General features: G+C 38.4%; 1 protein-coding gene across 1 annotated transcript in view; it reads left to right on the top strand.

Moving 5' to 3' along the window:
• Positions 1 to 23,506, top strand: part of sl (small wing phospholipase C gamma 1) — a 602,812-nt gene that overhangs the window by 454,172 nt on the left and 125,134 nt on the right. Inside the window, exon 23 of the mRNA XM_090377657.1 lies at positions 9,579 to 9,675. Coding sequence (XP_090233783.1) covers positions 9,579 to 9,675 — 97 coding nt within the window. The remainder of the gene's footprint in view (positions 1 to 9,578; positions 9,676 to 23,506) is intronic.

The raw sequence follows: 23,506 nt of genomic DNA, 5'->3' as shown, positions 1-23,506 counted from the left end.
GCACAAGCCAAAACAAAAAAAATTCCCAAGTTACCCTGAGAGAGAGAGAGAGAGAGAGAGAGAGAGAGAGAGAGAGAGAGAGGAGAAGTAGAAAGGAATCACCAAGAAAGAGAACTTCATTTACTTTTCCAATTTTCAAACAAGGGCATTAGGGAGGGATATATCTCCCACCAATACAATATTTTTGAGTGACATATTCATCATATTTGGAGCACTTAATGCACAGTATTTCATCAAGATAATGGAAAAAATTCACAAATACAATCAGCATTGACTTCTGTACTATGTGGAGTGATGTTACAAATGAACTTTTACCAATGTGAACTGCAAAATCCTAGGATTTGCTGTATCAGAGAAAAGTTGGAAATAAAGTGAAATGCCTGACAGTTGTTTTGCCATGAGTGAATGGCTTTTTTGGTAACAATGAATGGAAATTACAAAGAACTAATTGAAAAGTTGATTGAAAATTGCAGAAAAATGTCATGCAGAATGTCAATCAAGTTCCATTGCTTGCACTTTCACCTGGAGGGGTTTTTCAGATGAGGCCTAAGCAACATTAATGAAGAGGATGAGAAGAAATTCCACCCAGACATTACAGCCCATGGAGAAAAGGTACAAAAATGGTGGGATGAAGATATGATAGAATGGATGACTATATCTGGTTCTTGGTTCAGGATAATCAAAAAATTACAAAAGAAGTGATGTTCGTGTACATTTTTAATAAGATACATTACAATATATAAATTAACGATTACAGTTTATAGATGTTACAGTAACTAAGGACTCTACCGTACCCTGCAGCATTTTAAGATTAATCTGGAAGGTTGATTTTTTGCTGGCAAGACTTTCAGAATAAACAAATGTCTTAAATGCAGATACAGCAAAGGTAATTATCTACAGTTTGTGCTGATATGCATAAAATGTATGTCAACTTATCCAAAATCAAATGTTAGATACACTTGAACACTAATAAATTTACATTTATAGTAAAATTACTTCCTGTGATATATATAATTTTTCTTATTTATGTAAAATTCCAGTTTATACCCCAGATTTCAAGTTTTTAATTTTATAAAAATAACTGTTAGTGCTGCTTAGTCCCCATAATGTGTACTTGCCACTGTTGTTCAGTTGCAAGTACAGGTGGTTATCTGTTTTTGTAGTTAAAATGCATTTTATGCAAATCAGCTCAAATAGAATGAAATTTTAGATTTAGTTAAACAGTAAATCCTGTTTTCTTTGTATGTGTCATGCAAAATTAAATTTGATTTAACAGTGCCAAAGAAATACAATGTACTGTTTAAGAAGTCATATGTCCAAAATTTTTCATATTAAAAAAGATGATAAAGATTAATACATTTGTTTTGTGTATGTAGCATATACAGAGGTAATTTTTTTCAGTTATAAGTGCCGGGAAATGCAGCATATTCAGACATTTGCAAACAAAGGAGCATAAGAAAAGTGCAGTGTGAGAAAGAAATACAGAAATAGAAATAGTGTTTCAAAGTGAACATAATTTCATGTGCTGCACGTGCTGCTTTTTGAATAAATGTTTCCCTGTAGTTAAAAAAAAATGTGGTTGCAAAAGCATGAAAGTAGCAGGCACAAACTAAATTAGAAGGATGAATCAAACTTGGTCATAGGCAACTCTACTGCCAAGATTGTAGAGTTAAAAATATGAGAAAATTCTGTTTTGTTCAATGAGGAAGTACTTTATTTCTGTATGCAAATACATAGTGCACAAGTTCTCACTGATAAATATACTTATAGGTAGCAAAAATGTTCTTGTAGGTAGCTGATGTTATAGAAATTTCATCAATTGGCAGCACATCAATTTCAAATTTTTAATTTTGTTAAATTAAAATTAGACTCATAAAGGTACTCAGTATTGTTGAAGATAACAAAACATGAAGCAAAAGGATGTACTGCAGTATCTCTTCTGTTAGTTTGTGTGAGAACCTGACAGAAGTTATGAAAGGAGAAAGAATTTATAAAAGTTGATCCTTGACTGGGAAACTGAGAAGTGCAAAAGGAAATTTGAAATATAACAAATTATCTGAAATCATGCTTGGGTATTTTAACAAATCCTCACAGCATCCTGCATGTTAGAAGATATTTGACTAGGAAAAAGGGAGAAAAAAACAGAAGTTGACTTCAGGTTTCTTTCTGATGGAACTTTGGAAATTCTCTTTACAACCAATTCTTACGCAACAGGGTTTTTTGTTATAAACAAAACTTTGCACTAATTTTTGAAAGCATACTGTACTGGAAAACATTCCTACAGCTCTATCTTAATGGAAAATGTGTATGTTTTAATGAAATTTAATTCATGTCCAAAGTCTGGAGGGGGAACCTCTTTGAAATCAACCTTTTGACCTCCTGGTTTTTTTTTTTTTTTTTTTTGTTTACTGTAGAAATGCATAGTTTTTTTTTCTTTTTTCAAAACTTAATACTGCATAACTTCATTAAATGATATTAAAACAACTCTTCATTTGTTAGATTGCAAATTATATTAAAATAAAAGTTCACATTTATGGGTATGCTTATTACTTAATAAAAGTGGTTGCACTTTTATTAAATAATTAAGTTCACCTCTTGTGAATTTCGTAACTTATGAAGACCAGTATGAAAGTAATGCTTCCTAATTTTTTGCTTTCACATGTGATGCAGTAGATCACTTTTTGTGTCACCGAATGGTCACTAGTGGTCTCTAGTTTCCCCATGAGTGGCACCGTGATCGGTCTCACGAGCGCAACACATGGATAGTTCAGAATGGTGGACGTTACAGATATACATATCAAGCAAAGAGTGGTGATTGAAATTCTTACCAAGGAAGGAGTGATGCCTATCGAAACCCGTACGTGTTTCAAAAATGTTTACGGTTACAATACTGTGGATGTGAGTACAGTTAGACATTCAGTAAGACACTAAGAGTGGGAAAAGTAACATTGAGTATTGGGTAAGTTGGGAGTCTAACGGCTCCTGGGATTTCTCCCATCTCCACATATGTTCTCTGTATCGAGTGACAGTGCCCTGTCAATGCCAGAGGTTTGACAGTGTGTGTGGGTCATGTAGAATGTAGTATGTTGTGCCCATTGTTCATCTGGCCTGCCAGGCTAGTGGGGCCAGATGTTACCATACCCAGTGATGGGGGTGCCGGCTGGGTATACCAATAAGACTAATCGCACTCTGGCAGGTTAAAACTGTTTGTTTAAACATTGAGTGGGGGTTTCGCTGAATGAGTTTCTCTAGAGGTCTAATAGTTCAGGCAGAAATTTTGGTGTATTAGATTTGGACCTGTGGGGTAATAAGCTGTGTAGGAAAAGTTTTGGGAGGGTAGGCAGAAGACTGGGGGTTAGAAGAAAGGAACTGATAGGGAAGGTAGTCCCTGGTTTTTCAGTGGGCATGCCCATGCCACACCAGAGGGAAAAGTGGGATGGTAGGAGGGGGAGGAGACAGCGAAAGCATTGCCCCCCCACCTGGGATAGGAGGAAAAAGCAGGCTGGAAAAGATGTCCAGCCCTGTTTGCCAGATGGCCTTCCTCAGCTTTCAAGGGAACCGTCCAAGGTTCAGAGGATGTCCATTCCAGTTCTTGTATTTAGGTAGTCCTTTCAGGAGTCACCACACCACGGAGCACTCAGTGGTGCATGAGGAAAGAGACAGTTTGTAGTTTCCATTTAGTCATTGCGGTTTTGTCTAGTCCTGTTTTCTGGTTGTTGTCTTGTCTGGTTTCACCTTGGGAGGGTTGGTGAGTACGTAGGCATTTTGTTGCACTGCATGTTCTGTATCACCATTTTTACGTCACTCTGTGTAAGGCGATAAGCATTCTTCGTCTGGTGAAGAGCTGCTGAGCAATTTGTTAGTGCTCCATATTCTTCACTCGAGTGCAGCAAATGTGATTCCATATTTTTTGGGAAGTACTTTATTGTCGTTAACCTACATTGCAGGTCCTCATAGTTTGGGCAGTTATACATGACGTCTGTCCAACTCTCCGCTTCATCACACACTCATCTCTGGTCTCCTTCCAATCCCAGCTGGGCCAGCTTTTCATTGAAGGCGCCATATAGCCTGTCAGTACATATGGGCATTTTTCAGGAATATTTTCCAAAGGTGCGGGATGAATTTTTTGGTGATAAAGCCTTTGGTGGTTTCAGTCCAACAATGTTGCCAGATCCAGATGAGGTGGTTCTGAAGCCTGTTCCTTTCCTGTTTGCATGGCGTGCTGTTGTTAATCATGTAATCTAGGAAAGTGCAGGGGAGTCCCTTCACTATATGGTATTTAATTCCACTATTTGGAACTTCCAAGTCTAGGAGAAGGACCCCCACCAGGACCTCCAGGCATTAGTCCTTGTGGTGCTACAGGCTCGTGTGATAGTGAGCAACACAGTTCTTTGGACTGCATCCAGGGTCCTGATTTACAACCATTGCTGTTTTGGTGAACCAAGCTGGAGCTGCATACAAGATGGATGGGAGGAAGACTGTTTTATAGTGACTATTTGGTATGTTGAGAGTCTAGCAGCTCCTGGGATTTCTCCCATCTCTGTGGTGCTCTCTGTATCGAGTGACAATACCCTGTCAAGCCAGAAATTTAAAGTGTGTGGATCGTGTAAGAGTGTAGTCTGTCGTGCCCATTGTTCATCTGGCTTATTGGCCATCGGGCCCCTCATGGAACCTGACGTTGCCAATACCGTGCCATGGGGAGGCTAGCCAGGTGTTACTAGTAAAGAAGCAGTACTCTGGCAGGTCCTGCCACCTACTTTCCTCAGATTTCAGTGGCTAGGACCTAAAAAAAAAAAAATCACTTTAATCACTGGTGATGCTTTTGTTTGGTTAGAGATTTGCATTAAGAGTGAAAAGGGACTGTACGCTGAATGAGTTTTAATTTTGGCCGAAAAGGGTCAGGCAAGCAATTTTGATGTAGTTACAATTTTGGCATGTGGGGCTGTGTGCTGTTGCAGGTAGACAGATTTGGGTGAGGGAGGAGGAAGGCTGGAGGGTAGAAGAAGAAGAAAGGAACCAATAGAGAAGGTGGCCCCTAAATGTTCAGTGAGCATGCCCATGCCACACCAGAGGGAAAGTGGGTTTAGCAGGGAGAGGAGGGGACAGGGGTGTTGCCCACCCCTCCCAGCCAGGAAAAGGAGATAAAGCACTGGCAAGGTGTTGGATCTGGGTCGCCATTTGGCTAGCTGGCAGTTGGCAGCAAGGCAATTCACTTTGATTCTCCAGGTGGTGGACCTAGTCTCGACAGACTTTAGGATGCGTCACCTGCACGTGGCAGGCCAGCTACATCTAGGTCCCAGTGTTTGGTCGCATCCAGTAAGGACTCTGTTGTCTTTCAGTTGCTGTAGGTTGTCACCACCTCTTCTTGTGTTCAAGTCCTGTAGTCACTCAGCTGGTCGTTAATGGCCAGTTGTGTTCTTTGTGTCTATTCTGTGGTCCAAAGTGAAATTTGTTTCAGGGTGGTGGAAGTGCTCTTTGCCTTGTGAAGAGATTTTGAGCAAAAAGCGTGAAAACCTTATAGTTTTCTTCTTCCTGCAGCACTATGTTCTCCTGATTTCTAAGGATGGAGCATAGTTTGGTAAACAGCAGGTCACAGATGTCTTCATAAATATTACATTCATAGAGCAGGTGCTCCCAAATTTCTTCTTGTCTGCATCTATAGTTCGCTACATCCGAGATTCCAAAATCGTGTAACTTCTTCCTGAAGGAGCCATGCTCTGTCAGCAGGTAAATGGTATGAAGTCCAGGAGAGTGCCAGGTCGGGGAAATAAGGTAAACACATCCAATGTCTGGTATGAAGCTTCTAGTTATAGAGAAGGTGGCACATTCCGCCAATTCTGCCACACTGTTCTCATGTGGTTTGTAAGACGTCTTTATTCCTGTGGTCTAGTCAGAGTTGGGTCCATAGTTTATCTGAAATGTGTGATTACCTTTCCTTTGGCATGTTGGTGCAGCATGCTCTGGTTGTTGTGAGGAGAATTATTCGATGGATGGTTTCCAATTTCCTTCTGTTAACAGCAGTGCTTGCCTTAGCATACCAAGCTCCAACTGCATAGGACAGTGCTGGGATGAAGAATGCCTTGTAGAGGATGGTGAGTACCCTCTTCTTCAGACCCCAGTCTCTGCGTGTAACTAGCAAATAGGGTGGAATATTTCCTGAATTTTATTCTGAGGTAACTAAGATGTGGTGTGAAGTTGAGGTGTATCTAGGATAACACCAAGATATTTGACTTCTGTTTGTAGTTTAATGGTTGTTCCATTTATCTTTATCTGGGGAGGCCTCCTGGGATCAAGGAAGCCCTTGAGGAGTATTGAATGTCTTTTCCGGTGAGATGTTTAGTAGGTTCCCATTTGCCCATCCTTGCAGTCAACAGAAATGGCATGATTTGCGTGGGTCTCCAGCTGTGTCTTGCTATTAGCCTGCAGCATCAGTATGAGATCATCGGCATATGCCTGCGTTCTTATGTTAGGGATTTCCATATTGAGGAACTGATCCAGCACAAGAGTCCACAGAAGGGGGGGGGCAGGACAGCCTCTGTCTATCTGCCTGGAGACAGTGGCAAACGGAGTAGTCACTGTAATCCTGTCATCCAAGTATGATCTAAGGCAGCAGAACAGGTTGCCCGGAATTTGGGTATGCCGAAGTCTGGCCAGGATTCCGGGCCAATAGGGAATCAAAAGCGCCAGCAAAGTCTATTGATATGAAGAGAAAATATTTCGTGTCACAGTTTTTTGCTGCCTCAATTATATTTTCCAAAGCATCTGCCGCCGAGCATCCTCTTCTGAAGCCGAACTGGTTCGGCGACATTACGTTCACTTCCTGGAAGTTAGTCTCTAATCTCTGGTACAGAAGCCACACAAAGTTTGCTCAAGATAGAAAGCAAAGATATGGGTCTGTACGACGTTGGCTTATCCTGTGGTTTGGCTGGATTCGTAAGTACAAGTCTTATTCTTGCTGTTTTCCACTTATTAGGGTATGACATCTGGTATCTTCTCTACTGTCTTTTTGAGCATCTCTGGTTCAATCCAATCATTACCAGGGGGTTTTCTGTTTTTGATGTTTGCTGCAGCTATGTTCAGCTCCGTGACTGTAAAGGGGGACTCAACTGCCATGGTACAATAAGAGGAGTTTTCTCTGTTCCTCAGTCTGGGGCTCAGTTTCAAGGTGGATGATGTGGTCTAATATGTTGTCAGTTGATGATTTCCAGGTTCTGGTATAACTTCCTGGTGCAGTTTCGGTGGCTCTAACCACTTCCTCTCTAGGGAGCTTGTTAGCGAGAACTCTGTAAACAATTCCCCATGGGTCAGCATTGACATTTGCACTGACCAGGGTTTCCCATGTTTCTTTTTCCTTCTGCTTAATCTTGCCCATGTAGTTATTTCTTGCCTCGCAATACCTCTGCCTTAGTTCATCCACCTCCGCCTGTGGCCAGGTTCTGCGTGCTCACTGGAATGCTTTTTGGGCTCTGTTTGCTCTGTCTGAGGTCAGTTAGTTCCGGTGATCACCAGGGAACAGTCCCGGGGGCCAGGCGTTTCTTTTTTATGGCTATGTCTGTTGCATCCATGATTAATTTTGTCACCTGCTGCTGGAGGTCATTTAAGTTTTGGCCTTCAGTTCGGATGTTTTCTGCTCCCATCGTCAGCATCCATTGGAAGAGATACCAGTCGGCCTTGGAATGGCGTACCTTGGCGAGAGAAGTCTGATGATCTGTCATGGAATTAGGGTTCGGTGCAGACTGAGGATTATAATCCTATGATCAGATGTGGTCCAATAGCCCTGTACCTCCCAGTGGGTGAGGTGTCCTACTATTATGCGGCTTGCAAGGGTTAGAGCCGACCGGGCTAGCCAGGTGGGTAAAGTGCCTGCCTGGCAACCCAAAGGTCGCGGGTTCAAATCCTGCCTCGGGCTTGGATCAAAGTACTGCAAAAACCTTGGGAGGTGCATTATGGCCACAGAAGCCGATGCGCCAACAACTACCAAAAAAAAAAAAAAAAAAAAAGCAAGGGTTAGATCAATGTGTTCCTGACAACATTGTAGCATATGTCTGCTCGTGTATGTTGCACCTTCATGCCCAATTCTATTGCATTTCTCACATTAGACGTGGGGCATTCCTTTCTTAAGTGATATTGTTGACAAGCCCCACAGTGGCTGGCCAGTAAAATCAGTGACAATAGACAAGAGCCAGATGAACACACTGATGAAAGAGGACTGCCACATAACACGTGAATTATGAGCTGCAGTAGGTAGAGGAAAACGTGCTATGATAATATAAATCATAAAGGAACTAGGCTACAACAAGGTTTTCACCCAGTGGATCCAGGAAATTCTGACTCCTGAGCAGAAAGAAGCCGGGAAAGGCATCTGTATGGAACTTCTCCAGTGCTACAAATAAGGGAGAGGTTTTTTCCTTTCACGCATAGTCACAGGTGACGAAACCTGGATCCACCATTATGACCCTGAAACAAAGAGACAGTCGATGGAGGGGCACCATCAAAATTCACCGTGCAAGAGGTTCAAAAGACAGCCTTCTGTTGGTAAAGTCATGACAACAGTGTTTTAGGATGAAAATAGGTGGGGTCTTGCTTGTGGACTTCTTGGAGTGTGGCACCAAAATCAACTCTAATCGATGTGTGGAAACATTGAAAAAGTTGTAAGCCTGCATCTGTAGAGTTTGACTGGGCAAAACCCACAACGAGGTTCTTCTCCATGACAATGCATGACTGCGCACAGAGGCCATTGCAAAACTGGGGTGCACTGTTCTTCGTCACTTCCTCTCATAGTCCAGATCTTGCACCTTCTAACTATTACCTCTTCAGCCCGCTGAAGGATGCACTCCACGGAACCCATTTTGTTGACAATGACCAGATCAAGCACAGTGTTTGCGAAGCCCTCTGGAGAAGAGTAATGACTTTTACAGGATTGGAATACAGCGTCTGACTTAGATATGGTGGAAGTGCATAGAAAATGGTGACTTTGTGGAAAAATAATGTGTTTATTAATTATTGAGGATTAACTGATGTTAAAAGGCATAGTTGTAGTAATTAAATTTTCTGAGGCAAAAAAAATAGGGGGCATTACTTTCATACTGCTCCTTATAATATAGAAAAGTGTAATGTGGGCTCTTGCATTCAGTAATGATTTTCAATGCGTTATTAAATTAAATCTGAGTTTCTGAAATAGAAGTTTTAAAAGAAGTCTAGTAATAATCACCAGCTGTGGCATTCTTCTTATGAGAAATGTACTTGTTTATACTCCGGCACGAGCACCAGATCAGTGGAGTTTTCAATAAATCAATCAATGCAAATGTTTATCGTATTTAGCAGTCATGGGCTTGAACTGTGGTCCACTTAAAGAGTGTGTGCTACTGCACTCGACTACGTCAGCTATAATAGTCATTTAAAGTGCTTAAGTCACAATCTCTGAAATTTGATTGTACCTGCAATACTCTATCATAAAATTTCTTTGAAATGGGTGAAAAGATTATTGTTTTGTTAAAATTGTATAAAGTTCCACTGAATGTTTTAATATTATTATCATGAGTTTTTAATCAATGATTTTATTTCTTTTCTTTTATAAGATTCGAAAAAGTAAAGAGATGGAACGGACAAGGAAAATTGCAAAAGAACTTTCTAACCTTATAATATACTGTCGCTCAGTTCAGTTTTGTTTAGAAAGTAAGTACATTGTAGTCTAAATATAATACATGAAACCATTAATTTTCTGTTTTATTCCTCTGCTTAACACAAATATTTATCCTCAAGTGAAAATTATAACAAAAATCTAAATTATAAGCAATTAAAGGGATTCACAGTTTTTCAATAAAAAATAGAAGATAATTGTATATACTACATTAATTGGATTTAAAATCTCTTTAGTTCTACAAGATCTACAGTTATACTTCTGTAAGTACTTCCTGTAAATTGCTCATGTGACACACCTGCAAAGAAAAAAGATAACCACCATTATTTAAAATATGTAAACCTTTCAGAGTCTTAAGTACCTCATGTCCCTACACAGACATTTTTGTGTGTGAAAACCCCAAACAAGAAGTTAGTAGAACTTATAGTACTTAGTACCATACACAGGTTGAAGGTTGACAAGATAAATGATACTTGTTTACATTAGACTTGAATTTCTGTCAACTATAATTTTCGGGAAATACATATGAAGGAAGGTTGTACCAGAAAATAGACGTTGACATGATGACAAAGGCACTTGCAAACATATGCAATATATTTCTCAGAAATGAGCACTTGGTTATGATATTCCCTGATATTGAGAAAGTTTTTGATACAACCTGGAGATATATTATCTTGTGTGACTTACACATACAATAGAAATGTGAGGCCATTTACCAAAATTCATAAACAATTTCTTAAGCAAAAGAAACTCCAAGTCTGGTTTAAACACATTCTATCCTGAAAATATGTTCATGATGGAGGAATTCCCCAAAGGCTTAGTCCTCGGTGCAAATCTGTTCACAATCAAAATTAACCACATCACACAAGACATACCCGAAAGTGTTGAAACATATTTGTATGCAGATGACATCACTATTTCATGCCACTCATACAATATGTGCACCGTAGAGAGAATTGCAAGGTGCTATAAATAAAATAGACATTGACCACCTGTAACAGATATCCGATCTCAGTACAGAAGACAGCAGCAACACCCTTCTGTACAAAATTCGGGATGTATCCCAATCCTGAATTACAAATAGAATTCCAAAATATCAACACATTTCATTAAGATTATTACTAAATATAATACTGCTCCTATGCCGCATGAAATGAATAATATAGTTTAAGCCAGGGGTGGCCAATCTATGGCGCATGCGCCAAATGTGGCGCTTTGGAAGATTACAAGTGGCACATTTCATCATAAAATTTCTCAAGTACCCAAAGCCCATATTGCCGATTCTTTAGCTCTATTTCCTTTCATTTCAGGTCCTTCCACATATGGCTTAAGACACTCACCACCTTCTTTCCACTTACACGCACATAAACGTGTCAATTCCCTCAATTTAGCAAAAGAAATAAATTAAATAGTCTCCAAAAAAATGCCTTTCTGAATTTTGACCGTAAGTGATCTATGGCTATGAAAATATATCGAGCACCTAGTCATCCATTCTTTTGTACGGCCCAGTAATATACAAATTCTTTTGATGCCTAGTAATATACAAATGGAACTTATTGATTTAAAAACAAATTCATTATTAAAAATGAAATTTGATGAGCTTTTTTCAGATCAAAATGCTTCTGACATGATTAATTTCTGGCTTTCATTACCCTGTGATCATTTCCCAGAACTAAGAAAATTTGCAAAAAATTGTATATGTCGTTTCGGAACGACATACAGATGTGAACAAGCATTTTCATCCATGAAATTGATCAAAAGCAAAACAAGGTCGCGAATGACTGATTCAAATTTGAAGAATTCTCTGCTGCTCTCAGTAACAAATTTAACACCAAACATTGAAAGACTGGTGAAATCAAAACGGACTCAAAAGTCTCATTAATGGTAAGTAATGTTTACGTGCTGTAATAGAAATTGCTTTACATACAATAATTAAATCATTTAAAAATGTTAATTATGTTCATAAACATACTTTTATTAAAAAGGTTATTAGGGATATGCCTGGACTCCTAGCGAGCAGAGAGAACAGACGACTCCAAGTTCCAACCTGATCTCACTCCCGGTGCTCCATCTCACTCAGAACTCTCTCTCTCATCACTTCCAACAACTGTGGTACAGAGCTATCTTCACTAAACGAGACTCTCCGGCAGCTGTAGCACCATCAGCGGGTTCCACGACAGCAGGCGCCCCCTCGTCCAAGAGATCATCGCTCACTATTGTAGATTGGTGCTCCAATAAACATGTCTTTTGAACCAGCGTACATTATTTAATTTAGTTGCGTGTTTGAGTTATTCTTTTTCCTCCCCTAAGCAAAGCAGATCCTACCTCTATCCCTATTTTCCAACCCCAACCATGAACGTAAGAATGTAGAAAAGGTGCTTGAGTTGTGTGGCGCATCTGAACTCGTATGTGAAAAAATTGGTGCATGGTATATAAAAGGTTGGCCACCACTGTTTTAAGCTATTCACCTAAATTACTATACATTAAGGCAGCAGTTTCCCAAACTGTGTTCTAGAACACTTAGTGTTCTGTGAGGTGTGAACAAGTGTTCCATGAAAAATCGTAATTAATAATTAGAAAAATAAAATAAATAAATTTTGAATATTTGTAGCATACACCACTTTTGTATCATTATAATTTTTAACATTATTTTTTATTTTGGCATAGACTAATAATCAGATAGACCATGGAACACTTTATTTTGGCAGACTTTTGCATAGAGAAGTATGCGTAGAGGTAATGACATCTACGAAAAAGTAATGTAGTGATCTAATATGAGATTTAGCTTGGAGTACATGGGTTTAAGGAGAGAGGGAAGTGAACCGATATCATAACTAAACTCACTTCCTTGTATAAATTTTTTTTTGATAATTATCAGTATTTCAAAATATTATTAAAATAATAATATAATTATTAAAATAAAATGAACAGTAATGACAACCAACTACCAAAACTGATCACTCCCTACATAACAGCAGTACAGCATTCAACAATAGCTCTAGCATTATTGTGATCACCATGTTGTCACTGCACATGCATGTGGCAATCATTGGGTCCCAAGCAGGAGTGGGATTTATCACTGAAGACCACTTGATGCCATTCATTCTGCATCTCAGGTGGCTCATATGCAGCACCATTACAGACTCTGTTGATCATGCGCAGTGATTAGTGGGTAATTGACACAATGGCTCCCTTCTACCAGTCAGTGTGCAACGGTTCAATGAGTGATGTGGTGACAGCTAGGTGATGTTAACAGCTCAGTGGATGGTAGCAAGGATGGCTATAGGTTCAGTTGACAGAAAACACAATCCTCCATTCTGCAGTCCTCTGTTATGCTTCACTATCCATTCAACAAGCAGTCGTACCTTTGTATAGCCACTACTGCTAACGTCTGTGCACTGTGACGATGTTCCGCGGCCACATATTCTGCTATGTGAGAAAGCACCCATTCAGCAGACCATTGCCAATAATTCATCCCCCGTCAAAGTCGGTGAGTTGCTGATATCAATGTTGAACATGTCACAGTATTCTCTACAACAGCGTTTCCCAAACTGTTCCATGAAAAATTTTAATTAATAATTTAAAAAATAAAATAAAATAAATAAATTTTGGATATTTGTAGCATATACCACTTTTGTATCATTATAATTTTTAACTTTATTAAAAAAAATTTTTTTTTTAGTTTATTAATATACTGACATAGACTAATAATCAAATAGACCACAGAACACTTTATTTTGGCAGGCTTTTGCATAGAGAAAGTATGCGTAGAGGAAATGACATCTACATAAAAAGTAGCAATGCAGTGATCCAATATGCCATTCGTATGCAATTCAGCTTGGAGTACATGGGTTGTGAAGGAGAGGGGGGAAGCAAACCGATATCATAACTTCCTTATATAAATTTTTTTTTCATAATTGTCAGTATTTCAAAATATTATTATTAAAATAAATGACCACGGATTTGTGGTTGAAAAAAGGAACTTTAAAACGAGAATCAAGTACTTCTAGTATTGCCACTGTGGTTGATCAAAATGAACACAATATTGTCACTCTTCAAAGTGAGGATGAATGATCACAGCCTTTTGTTCCCCAAAAATAGGAAGTGAAAAAACAGGAACCAACTAATAAAAGACCAAAACGAAAGTATGATGGCAGTTATTGGAATTTCGGCTTTACATGTGTTGGAAATAAAGATGCTCCTGATGCACAGTACATCGTATGTAATAAATAAGATATTAGCAAACAGATGAAAAGTGTTTCGTGACTAAAAAAGTTTTGGAAACGCTGCATTAAGGTAACTTTCAGGTATCTTATCGATACCCATCATCAGACCATGCTGTTGTGGGGACAAAATTAGAAAGGGTTACAAATTTGAATACAATTACCACTATTATGATTATAATTACCAATATGATGAATATTATAATTACAATTACGATTTGCAAATAAACAATTCTAAGTTTGGATTATTGTTACAATCAGATATTGTAACAGCTTAGGTAAATACAAAGATTAAATTCTTATCTGATATGCATGCAGGCAAGAGGCCAGCCAGCAATTAATTTACAGGTGAGGGATTAATTCCATTAGCCAACAGAATTGTGCCAGGATTTTTATCCTCAATCCAGGATTCTTGTGTAGTGAACTCCTGAGCTGACCTTTGCTCTCCTACTCTGGATATCAGGATTGGTTTACAGGCTGGTGCTGGTGGTCTGGAAGGGATTGTATGTGGGTTACAACTCCATGCACGGTACTAAGTACTTAGTACCATAGAACCTAGTACTTAGTACTTCAAAGTATTTTTGTATATTACTGGCGGTATCCAGGGTTACCCCTATGTCCGCCGTTTGTTAAGCGTTTATAGTTGCCAGCAGTATCACGAGATTCCTCTAAAGTTTAAGTCTAAGTTAAGTTTAGGTTTAAGTTAAGTTTAGGTTATAGTTAATTAAAAAGTTTTAAATTAGGGTTAAAGTTATGTTAAAGTTTAAGTTTAAGGTAAGGATAAGTTAAATAAAGTTTGAGTCAATTGGAGGTCCGAGTTTGACGTTTATGTTGAGTTTAAGTTAAAAATTCTAAGTGTGGTTTTAATGTGGGTTTAATGTTAAGTTGAAGGTTAAATCGAGTTAAAGACCGAGTTAAGTTTGAGGTTAGTTTGGAGTTTTAACTTTGGAGTTTTAACTTTAATTTTAAGTTTTTACTCAGTTGTGTAGTTTAGTGTGAGTAGTGTGTTGTTTTATGTTGTTATGGCTAGCATCTGGCGTTTAGCAGCAGGGGGTCGAGGGCGAAGTGTGCCCCGATCCCCCGCTCCCATCCCTAGCCACGAGGAGGCAGCCAGATTCTACTAACTATCTCTTCCCATTCCCCACCCAGCTGTCCCTGCCCCCCATCTCGCAGGGCACAGTCCTGTCCTAGAACAGGGGGGCAAGAGAGTAGACCCTGCAAGTCTGCCCCAGCGGGGCCCAACCCGTCCGGGGCAGACGTGCAAGAAGGAGAAAAGAAACACTTGTGACCAGTCACAACCACTAGGGTCATACATTAGGTCGTACAGCGGGAGTGAGCTAGCTGCTTGGTTAACATACACTAGCCAGCCACTATATCTTGAACAATTAGTCTATAGTCTTAAATTGCACTTCCTCCTTGTTTAGGAGTTTACTCAGTGTTTTTATTGTCAATATTTATTTTGGTAACATTATTTTTAACTTTCTCTACAGTACTTAGTACTGTACAACCCATGCATGGTACTAAGTACCATAGGTTTTAATATACCTCTCATTTGGGGTTTTCATTAAAAAAAAAAAAAAAAATGGCAAGGCCAGTTTATATGCAAACATTGGTCATGCAGAATAAACCTCTAATCAGCATGATGTCACTTCGGAACAGCCAAGAGTGAAGAGATTTTAAAAAAAAAAAAAAAAAAAAAAAAAAAGGGGGGGGGGGCCTAATGTGAGTACAGCTGGAAAAATGTTGAAATGCTGATTAAAGTTTTGAAAATTTAACTTGATTGTGTGAAATTAACTATTTTTTGTGCACATAATTAAGTCTTACTTTCAGAAAATAATAGTTGCAGGATATATGTACAGAAGTGTGCTTTAAGCCAGAGTAGTAGTAGTGGCATGTCATGCAAGAAAGCAAGTGTATGAGCTTATGCAGCATCAGCCAAAAAAAAAAAAAAAAAAATCACACCATTCCCTCCAAATGCCTGTCCAGTTCCTCCTTAAATTTATTTAACCTATCAACTTCCACAACGACAGATGGAAGTTTGTTCCAGCAATTAACCATACGCTGGCTAAAGGCAAATTTCCGTACATCTATTCTACATCTCTCTTTTCTTCTTAATTTGAATTTATGCCCCATTAGGTTCATAATCTGAACAAATGAAATGATCCCATCAGAATTCAGCGTGCTCAACCCATTCAAGGCTTTATACACCTCAATCAGATCACTGTGCAGGTGCCTAGTCTCCAGCCACTGCAATTTGCAGAACTTAAGCCTCTCTTGGTAAGAGGATCCCTTCATTCCCCTCACCAATCTTGTTGCCCTTCTTTGTACATGCTCAAGCAAATCTACATCCTTCCTAAAATGAGATCTCCAGACCTGTACGCAGTACTCAAGGTGTGGCCTGACGATTGCCTTATACAGAGGGACAATCACTTCCTTTTCCCTGATAGCAAAATTCCTACATATCATTGACAAAACCCCATAACCTGCCCTGGCAGTCTGTCTGCATTGCTCAGAAAACTTCATATCTGACTGCACAATTACTCCCAGGTCTTTTTCATTTTCTACCACCTTAAGTGTAGTACCACACAGTTGGTATGTTTCTCTGGGGTTACTTCTACCCATATGCAGTACTTTGCATTTGTCAAGGTTAAACTTCAGTTGCCACTTCTTAGCCCATCTTCCCAAATTATCTAGATCCTGTTGCAGTAGCACACTGCCATTACTGTCATTAACAACCTTGCCAACCTTTGTATCATCTGCAAACTTCACACTAAGCCTGATATACCTTCATCAATATCATTGATAAATATACAAAATAACAGAGGATCCAACACCGAGCCCTGTGAGACTCCACTAATAACATTAGTCCACGAAGAGCAGCACCCATTGATTACCACCCTCTGTCTTCTCCCACTTAACCATCCTTTTATCCATTGTAGCAACTTACCCTTAATACCATTCTATTCCAATTTGTACAATAGTCTTTCATGCGCAACAGTGTCAAAAGCTTATATGAAATCCAAATATATGATATCAAAATTATTTTTTGCATCCAGTTTCTTTGTAACCACATCATAATATCCTGTCAAATTTGTCAGACAAGACTTTCCCTTAACAAACCCATGCTGTGTCTGAATTATTGCTGCAGTCTTGTGTAGCTGATCCTGCAATGCATCTTTAACCAGTGACTCCATTATTTTACCCGGAACAGAAGTTAAACTAACTGGTCTGTAATTACTCGTGTCACCCTTCAATCCCCCTTTGTGAATTGGGGATACATTTGCATATCTCCAGTCAGTGGGGACCTCCCATGAGTCCAAGGATGCTCTCATAATTATGACTAAGGGTTTGCTTAGTTGCTTTGCCGCCTCCTTTAATATAACTGGATAGATCCCATCCACCACAGGGGCCTTTCTTATGTTTAACTTCAACAGTTTCTCCTCTACTTTGCTCTCAGTTATTACAAAATCATTAAGCACCCTGCTACAATTTGATAACCTTCTGCCATTTTCAAACCTTAATAACTCCTCATGTGTGAATGTAGATGCAAAATACACTCATTCAGTTTGTTTGCTATCTGAGCAGGATCATCAACAGTCGAACCATCAATATTAAGTGGACCAATCAGATTCATCCCCTTCCTTTTATCGTTTATATAAGTAAAGAAATCCTTGCTGTTTTTCTTAGCATCTTTTGCCAAAGATTTCTCGTAATCTGCCTTCGCCTGCCTAACTTTCTTTGTGACCTGATTACAGACTAGCTTATATCTGCCATAGGCTTCTGAGTCGCTTGGTAATTTATATGCATCCCATGCATTTTTCTTCTCTGTCACGAGTCTCATTAGTTCATTTGATAACCCTTGAGGCCTAAACCTTGAACAATATTTCTTAATAGGTATGACACTTTTAGTAGCTTCCACAATTAATTCCTTGAATGCTTCCCACTTAGAATTTACTGTTGGTAACATCGTCAGTTGATCTCACTGTACAGAATTTAAAAACTGTCTGAGACCACTGTACTCGCCTTTACGGAAGCAAAAACCCTTTCCTTTACCCCTGATGGTAATTATATCTTTAAGTAAATCCCACATCAGTATACTGTGATCACTGCCACCTTGTGGTTCCTTTATCTGCAAATTCTTAATACACGAATGATCACTGCTGATAACCAGATCAAGAATATTACCCTCTCTGGTTGCCTCTCGTGCATGCTGCACAGAAAACAATCATCCAATAAATCCACGAAAGTTTTACTAGTGTGTGAGTGACTAACCCACAAGTTCCAGTCAATATCTGGGAAGTTAAAATCCCCCATTATAAGAGTAACTGGAATAAACGTCCAGCTAGTGTTGTGCAAGTGAAAATAGTTTAAATAAATTTAGGAAAGAATTGGACAAATTATTTTGAAGGGATGGGAAAACGAAGTGGGTAGAATTATTTTATTTTTATAAATGGATGATGCTGTATAAGCTTTATTTTGTATAGTTAGAGAAGGACCTGTCATGGTTGTTTTCCATTAAGATTATTACTAAATATATTACCACTCTCATAACACATGAAATAAATAATATAGTTTATTAAGCTCTTCGCCTAAACTACTATACGTTAAGGTAACGTTTCGGATATCTTACTGATACCCATCATCAGACCGTACTGCTGGTGGAACAAAAATAGAAAGGTTAAAAATTTGAATACAATTACTAATATTACAATTATAATTATCAATATTATGCTTACAATTACCAATATTATGAAAATTACAATTACGATTTGCAAATAAACAATTCTAAGTTTGGATTATTGTTGCAATCAGATACTAAATTAGGTAAATACAAAGTGATTAAATTCTTACCTGCTGACAGATTCCTCTTGCCAATGCTCCCAGAAACCTGATATGCATACAGTCAAGAGGCCTGCTAGCAGTTAATTTATAGGTGAGGGATTAATTCCAATAGCCAATAGAATTGTGTCAGTATTTTTTTATCCTGGGTTCTCGTGTAGTGGACTCCTGGGGTGACTTTTGCTCTCCTACTCTGATTTTTCAATCCTAGAACTACATCTTTTGTGTAGAGGAATCCTAAGGTGACCTTTGCTGCTCTGCTACTCTGGATACCAGGGTTGATTTGCAGGCTGGTTCTGGTGGTCTGAAAGGGGTTGTATGTGGGTTACTCCTCTGGACAAAATGGCCTATTTTCTTTTCCTGGTTTCATCATTTCTTTTTAAAAAGATGAAAACATTGCAGGTTGAACTCTACTCCCTGTTTTCTATTGATGGCTGAGGCTCCAAATATTTTTATGAAGAAAAGCTTCTTTGAATTTCCTTCTGTTGTACTACCTATCTGTAGAAAGGACACTCATGTTCTTGAAATCCCAAGTGTTACCACACTGGGAAGCATGGAGGGTTGGGTCGGACTGTAGAACTCTCCCATATTGTACATCTTTTATTCTGCATTGCAGATGTCTGCATGATTCTCCTATGTATTTACCCCCATACCTACAGTCTATTTTATAGATAGGACCTCTAGGTTTGTTGGGGTTGTTGGACTGTTGTTTTATGATCTGCTTGATGGAGGCTGAACTTTTGAAAATGGCAAAGATCCCAAATTTTTTGGTTTCTTTAGCTATTTTAGTGATAAAATGGTCTTGGAGGTGTCTCTATGGATTTTTTGATAACGTGTACCTGAAATCTGTTCTTCATGGAAAGCTTGATTATTATTGGTATGTACGTATACATATGGATGGTATGTACTAGATGGTATGTGCGGTATACATATGGATGTTCTCCTATCCTTGTTGGGTTGGGTTGTGTGATAGTCTTGGAATCTGTAAAGAAGGCAGTCTACAACAGGAATAAAAATTATAACCAGGCTTGCTATGAAGAACATATTTCAGGTACATGTTATCAAAAAGCCATAGAAGACACCAAGACCATTTTATCATTTTATTTTGGACTTTTATTACAACTGATACAGTAAGTCCTAGAATTTACTAGTTCACATTGATAAGAGTCAGTTTATGGCAACACTGTATATAGAACTCTACAAGAGTTCATTATAGTAACTATTCAGGGGATTTATCCTGTATGCCACCAGTGGAAAAGTTTCACAAAAGAAAGATGTCCAAGTGGGTGACCAGAAATAGTATATCAGGAAACTACTGATGCTGAGCAGCAAAGAGAAAGCTCCAGGAATGGATGGTATATATATTCTGTTATCCTAAAAAAGGACTCTATGTGAGTGCCTCATCCTTAGTATGTTAATGAGATCATCATGAGATTCTGGGAAATCCCTCTGGAATGGAGAAGCACTAACATCTCCCCAGTTCAACAAAGGAGGTGCAAAAGATGAGATAGTTAATTACAGACCAGTGAGTTTGACTTCAGTGGTGATTAAGATCATGCATGAGAGTATCCACATGCTAGTCGAAGAATTTTCAGCTCCAAGAAATGTTTTTTAAGAATTTTGCTGTTTTATCAACATAATTGTCATATTAAATAATACTCCATAAATAGCTTTATAGTCCTAGCCATGCCAGTTATTTTATTTTTTAATTTAGCTAGAGATTTTGTAGGTTACTACTTAATATATGTAGAACCTTTGCATTGCTCGAATCAATAGCCATTGCTATAGTTGTAGAGTGAGTGGTAGGGGAATTCAAATTTTTTAATTGTGGTAAATAGGTAACTCTAAAGTTCAAACCACTTAGGTTGGCAGTTGAATAATTTTGTTATATATTACAATTAACTTATAACTTTCAGGCATAATGGTATAGCTTAATAAATATAACTCAAACTTGATAGCATGGTAGTATTATTGCTGCGTAACTGGTATATCAATAAGAACATTCGAATTTTAATTATATATAATTAGTGAAGTGAACTTTGTAGCATAACCAGTGCATAGTGTTATTACTGCATTAATTATATTTGCTTAGCGAAGTATTTTTAATTATATCAAATTTGAATGAACATCATACCCCAGAGCAGCATAGCAAAGGGCTCATGCTAGTGGAAGTACCATGGTTTTGGGTAGAACTGAAGAGGGAGGGGGTCAGTTGGCCTCCAGATCACAGCCTTATGAGATATATGGCATGCCTGATGTTTGAAGAACTATCAGGCATGGGACATGATAGTGCCAGGGGGTCGTTGTGTGTGTGCTTAATGTAAGGAGTGTGAGGATATTAAGTGCCAACTCTGTGTCATTATGGGCCTTTATTACAGCTTAAAGAATGAGGTGTATGCCCTTGAAGGAATTACATTGGGGGACCGTCAAGCTCTCACCTGTCCACATCAAGGCCAAGGCTTGCACTTGACTGTAATAACAGCAACAACCACCAGATGATCATTAGTCGGAATAGGTTATGGGAGCCGCTGACCCAACAGTATATAAAGTATAATGCAGATTGAATAGAGAGCTGTGTAAAAGAAAGAAAAGATTGGGGGTTTCAGGGACTGATGGCAGTCATCCTGAAATAGGTGGGTATATGGGATGTGTTAGCAAAACGTGATGTTAGCAATAGAGTCCTATTGCTAACATCACGACACAGGACTCTATGCCTCAACTGGACGAAAAAACATCGGCACTGGACCTTGGATGATTGCAGATGGGTCTCCTGGTCAGATAAGTCCAGTTTCCAGTTATTTTCAGCGGATGGAAGGGTGTGTATCTGGCGGAAACCGCAGGAAGCTATACACCCTTCATATCAACAAGGAACTGTTCAGGCCAGTGGATGGTCAGTAATGGTCTGGAGCATGTTCAACTTGTACACATTGAGACCTCTGGTGTGTCTAGATGCATCTCTGAATGGTCCAGGTTGTGTCCATCCTTACAGACAATCTGCATCCCTTCATGGTAATTATGCACCTGAAGGGCAATGGACTCTTCCAGCAGGACAATGCGTCTCCCCACAGAGCTGTGGTGACTGCAGCATGGTTCGAAGAGCATTCCACAGATTTTACCACCATGGAATGGTCTCCCCATTCACCGGACACGAACCTTGTGGAGCATCTTTGGGATGATGTGGAAAGGTCCATTCGAGCTTTGGATCCTCCACCCAGGAATGCAACAGAATTATGGACAGTGGTGCAGCAAGCATGAATGGAAATACCTGTGGAATATTTTCATGAGCTAGTTAAACTCAATGTCTTGCTGTGTGACTGCCCTTATCTGGACGAAAGATGTGCCTACCTGTTAATAGGTAGGTATCCCATGATTTCTGTCCACTCAATGTATATATTCTACTTCAGTACTAGAATCTCATCAGCCCTGAAAACTGATAAAACCTCAGGATTTACCAGTTTCAAGGATTAAAATCCTGAAATATCAATACATTACACTTTATTTATTATTTGTAATGCTCTGATACACAGAACTCTAGAATTTGCCAGTTCGTATTGGTAAAAGCCCTTTCGTACAGAGAGCTGTAATAAATATATTTGTGAATGAACTTTCTTCCGTTATCCAAGTAAAATACTGTATATTAGGTGCTCCAAATATAGTGAATATGTTACCCAAACAACTTTACAGAAATAGGAAATATATAAACCCCCATTCCCATTTTAAAAATTGGAAAAGCGAATGAACTGTTAATGTGCAACATTTTTAATTAAAATTATCTTTGCTTCCCATTTTGAAGTAATTTTCCAATGGGGGCAAAAAAGAAAACTTATCTCCAGTGCTTATAAAAACTCAGTCGCTTCATATTCTTGAAAAAGAGTTTGTTTCCATGCTCCTCTTCAGTGACATTCAAATTTTGAGACAAGATCATATATTGCTATTGGGGATTACGCTAACTTCTAGTCATTCTTGGCATAAGCATATCTCAAATATAGCTTCTGCATTAAAAAAAAAAAAAAAAAAAAGTGTCTTTTTTACTCTTGGTGTTACTTTTTTTTAAACAGCTACTTACTCTGTAACAATCTTATATCCTGCCCTACTGTGGAATATTGTGCCCACACTTGAGGTCGGAACAATATTCTATGCTTATTACATATCCCCAAAAGCTCTCTCAAACTCTTAGAATCTATTCAAAAGAGGCCATGCCTTTGTGGTCAGATGTTTCTTGGACACTTCTGAACTGACATCTAGAATTCCTGTCACATTCTCTTCTATATCGGTTTGAACATATGCTTCACCCAGTCCACATCCACTTACTGTTCAATTCCAGGCTCACAGAACTACCTTTTTTTCTTTCTCATTTATCCTTTCTACTTCTGTTCTTTAAAACAACCTTCTTTCACATGTACTTCAACCTTAATCCCATGCACTATAATAAATACTATAGGTTCTTATAACTTTGTAGTTTGTGATTTTCACAAAAGTAAAAGAAAAGGAAACTGTGGCAAATGTAAAGCAAACAACTGATATGGTGAAGTAGCTATGTTTAAAAATTTAATTAAAAGTTAAATGTAAATTTAACTTTTAATTAATTTTTAATTTTTTTTTTCATTTTAATTAATTTTTGAATTGTTTTCAATTGATTTTTTACTAATCATTTTGCATTAATCTTTTATTTGTTTTAATTTCTGGAGAGTATCATACGGAAGTATTCTTCATTGTGAAGAAAGCCAAAATGTTCTTGTGCTTTTTCAGTAAAAAAAAAAAAAAAAAATCATCACCATAGAGTTAAATGAACTGTTTTGTAATG

Source organism: Mastigoproctus giganteus, chromosome 7, assembly GCF_048544385.1.
Source record: "Mastigoproctus giganteus isolate SK-2022 chromosome 7, ASM4854438v1, whole genome shotgun sequence".
Lineage (NCBI taxonomy): Eukaryota > Metazoa > Arthropoda > Arachnida > Uropygi > Thelyphonidae > Mastigoproctus > Mastigoproctus giganteus.
This window is presented reverse-complemented; position numbering and strand designations above follow the sequence as displayed.